Source organism: Octodon degus, unplaced genomic scaffold (genome assembly GCF_000260255.1).
Source record: "Octodon degus isolate 3935 unplaced genomic scaffold, OctDeg1.0 scaffold00020, whole genome shotgun sequence".
Lineage (NCBI taxonomy): Eukaryota > Metazoa > Chordata > Mammalia > Rodentia > Octodontidae > Octodon > Octodon degus.
In genome coordinates, this window is record NW_004524596.1 from 333091 (window position 1) to 335682 (window position 2592).

The following is a 2592-nucleotide window of genomic DNA, read 5'->3' on the forward strand; positions in this document are numbered from 1 at the left end:
ATCCCTGGTTCCACCAAAAAAAAAAAAAAAAAGAAAAAGAAAAAAAAATATTCATCAGTGAATTTTTTAAAGTAATGCAAATGTTCTAAAGCTATTATTATGGTGATGTTGTACAACTCTATAAAAAAATTTTTTTTTCATTTATGTATTTGGTATAGGGTCTTACTACACAGTTTGGACTCATAGTGATCCTCCTGTTTTTAGCCTCCCCAGCACTAGGATTACAGGCATGTGCCACCATGCCCAGACTGTTGCTGGCTCAGTACGCCCCAAGGGCGGGGCCAGCGCAGAGTGCAGAACCTGGGATTGAACCCTGGTTCCCTGTGCTTGCCAAAGCAGGCACCTAGTCCACTGAGCTATCTCACCTGCCCTTATAAATTTATTAAGAGGCCAGGGAGATGGCTCAGTGGAATAAGCACTTCCCTGGCAAGCTCAAGGGCCTGAGTTCAATCCCTGGTTCCGAAAAAATAAAATAAAAAATAAGTTTATGAAAAGAGATACATACTTAAAATGCGTGAATTCATGGTGTATAAATTAATACTTCTATAAAACTGGATGCTTTATGGGGGCCTGCCCCTTAGCTCAGTTCTTTAAGTGGCTGCTTCAACAAAGCAGTCAGGCTCAGGTTGCTGTGGTTCAATCCCCACAGCTCAAGCCAGCCAAACCTGCCCTGAAGGCATTTGGAGGGAAAAAAAAACCAACAAACCTGGATGCTTTTTTTTTTTTTTTTTTGAGACGAGATCTTCTATGTACTTCAGGCTGACCTTTAACTCACTATGTGTTAACAAAAAATACTATGTAGATACTAGTCTAACCTCAAACTCTTGGCAATCCTGCTTCAGGCTCCTGAGAGCTAGGATTATAGACATACACCATGGCGGGGAAGGCTGCATTCTTGATAGTGACAACTGCTACTTTCTGAGTACTTTCAGAATTATCTTCTTTAATTCTCTCAAAAAGTCTCAAAAAATAAGTAATTTTAACTTCAGCAGATAAGAGTAATGCTTGTAGGTGACAGGATTAGAACCTGATTTCTAGTTCTTTTATTAAACCAATTCTTAGCTTGTTAAGAATTACTAATTTTAGCTGGGTATGGTGATTCATGCATGCCTGTAAACCCAGCACTCAGAAGACTGAGGCAGGAGGATTACAGTGAGTTTGAGGCCAACCTGGGCTACATAAGTGAGTTCAAAACCACAGAACCTGTCGAAAGCAAAAAAGAATTACTAATTTTAGAGTCAGGAATGGCACACACCTGTAATCCTAGCACTAGAGAAGTAGAGGCTGGAGGATTACTGTGACTTCGAAGCCATTGTCCTCTGCAAAGCTACAAAGTGAGTTCAAGGCTGACTTGGACTACATAGTGAGACACTATCTCAAAATAATAAAATAAAAATTAATATTAATTCTGAATCAAATTAGACTACAATGATAATTCTTTAATATTTCTTTTCAGACAAGACTACTTTTACTTAAAAATCTGTTATGTAAACAAGGAAGTCCATTGACCCAAAAGGAACTAGCACAACTTGCTAGGTGAGTAATTGGAGTATTTTCCTGCCTGACAAGCACAAGGTCCTGAGTTTGAATCCCAGTACGAAACGAAAACTATGTTATTTAAAATAACCTCAATATATAAAGAGTGTAGAATACTAAGCTTATGCTTAAAAAAATAAAATAACTACAAAGTATGAAATGAGTATTTGTCTGAAAAGTTCTTGTCTCATTCTCTACTCCTTTTTACCATCTTTCCTCTTCTACTTTATTTCTTACCTCTTCCTATATATGGTATGTAAATTTCCATTTGTGTCTTACGAGACTTGACATAAATATCTAATGATAGTAGTATATTCTTTCTATAAATAAAATTTATAAATACTGTTAAATTTGAAGCAATTAGGGCCGGCCAAATAGCTCAGTAGATTAAAGTGCCTGCAATCAGGCACAGGGGCAGGGATTCAAACCCCAGGTCTTCCATGCCGGCCCTGCCCCTGGGGTGTGCTGAGATAGCAATTGAGACTGGGCAGGGTGGCGCACACCTGTAATCCCAGCTCTTGGGAGGCTGTGAACAGGCGGATCACTACGAGTCTGATCCAGTAGTGAGACCCTAAACACCCGTATACCCTTTCCTAAAGAGTACAACCCCCCCAAAAAAAATTTTAAAGCAATTAAAAAACTTAAAGCATCTCATATTTGCTTACACCAAAACAGGAATCTTCATATAAATGTTTATCCATTAGGTAGAATTTGTTTGGAATTTTACATCCTAAAAAAGAGCTTAAACTTTTTCCCCCTGTGGTGCTGCTTGGCCTGCAGGTCTGTGTAGGGCCGCGGACGCAGGTCGATATTACACAGGATGGGTTTTGTTAAGGTTGTCAAGAATAAGGCCTACTTTAAGAGATACCAAGTGAAGTTTAGAAGATGACAAGAGGGCAAAACTGATTACTATGCTAGGAAACGCTTGGTAATACAGGACAAAAATAAGTACAACACGCCTAAATACAGGATGATAGTTCGTGTAACTAACAGAGATATCATTTGTCAGATTGCTTATGCCCATATTGAAGGGGATATGATAGTCTGTGCAGCATA

The 2592-nt window shown here is 38.8% G+C and overlaps 1 protein-coding gene across 1 annotated transcript in view; it reads left to right on the forward strand.

The window, feature by feature from the left end:
- Spast (spastin) overlaps positions 1-2592 on the forward strand; it is a 94860-nt gene that overhangs the window by 73872 nt on the left and 18396 nt on the right. Inside the window, exon 13 of the mRNA XM_012513888.2 lies at positions 1457-1536. Within this exon, the coding sequence (XP_012369342.1) occupies positions 1457-1536 (80 nt within the window). The remainder of the gene's footprint in view (positions 1-1456; positions 1537-2592) is intronic.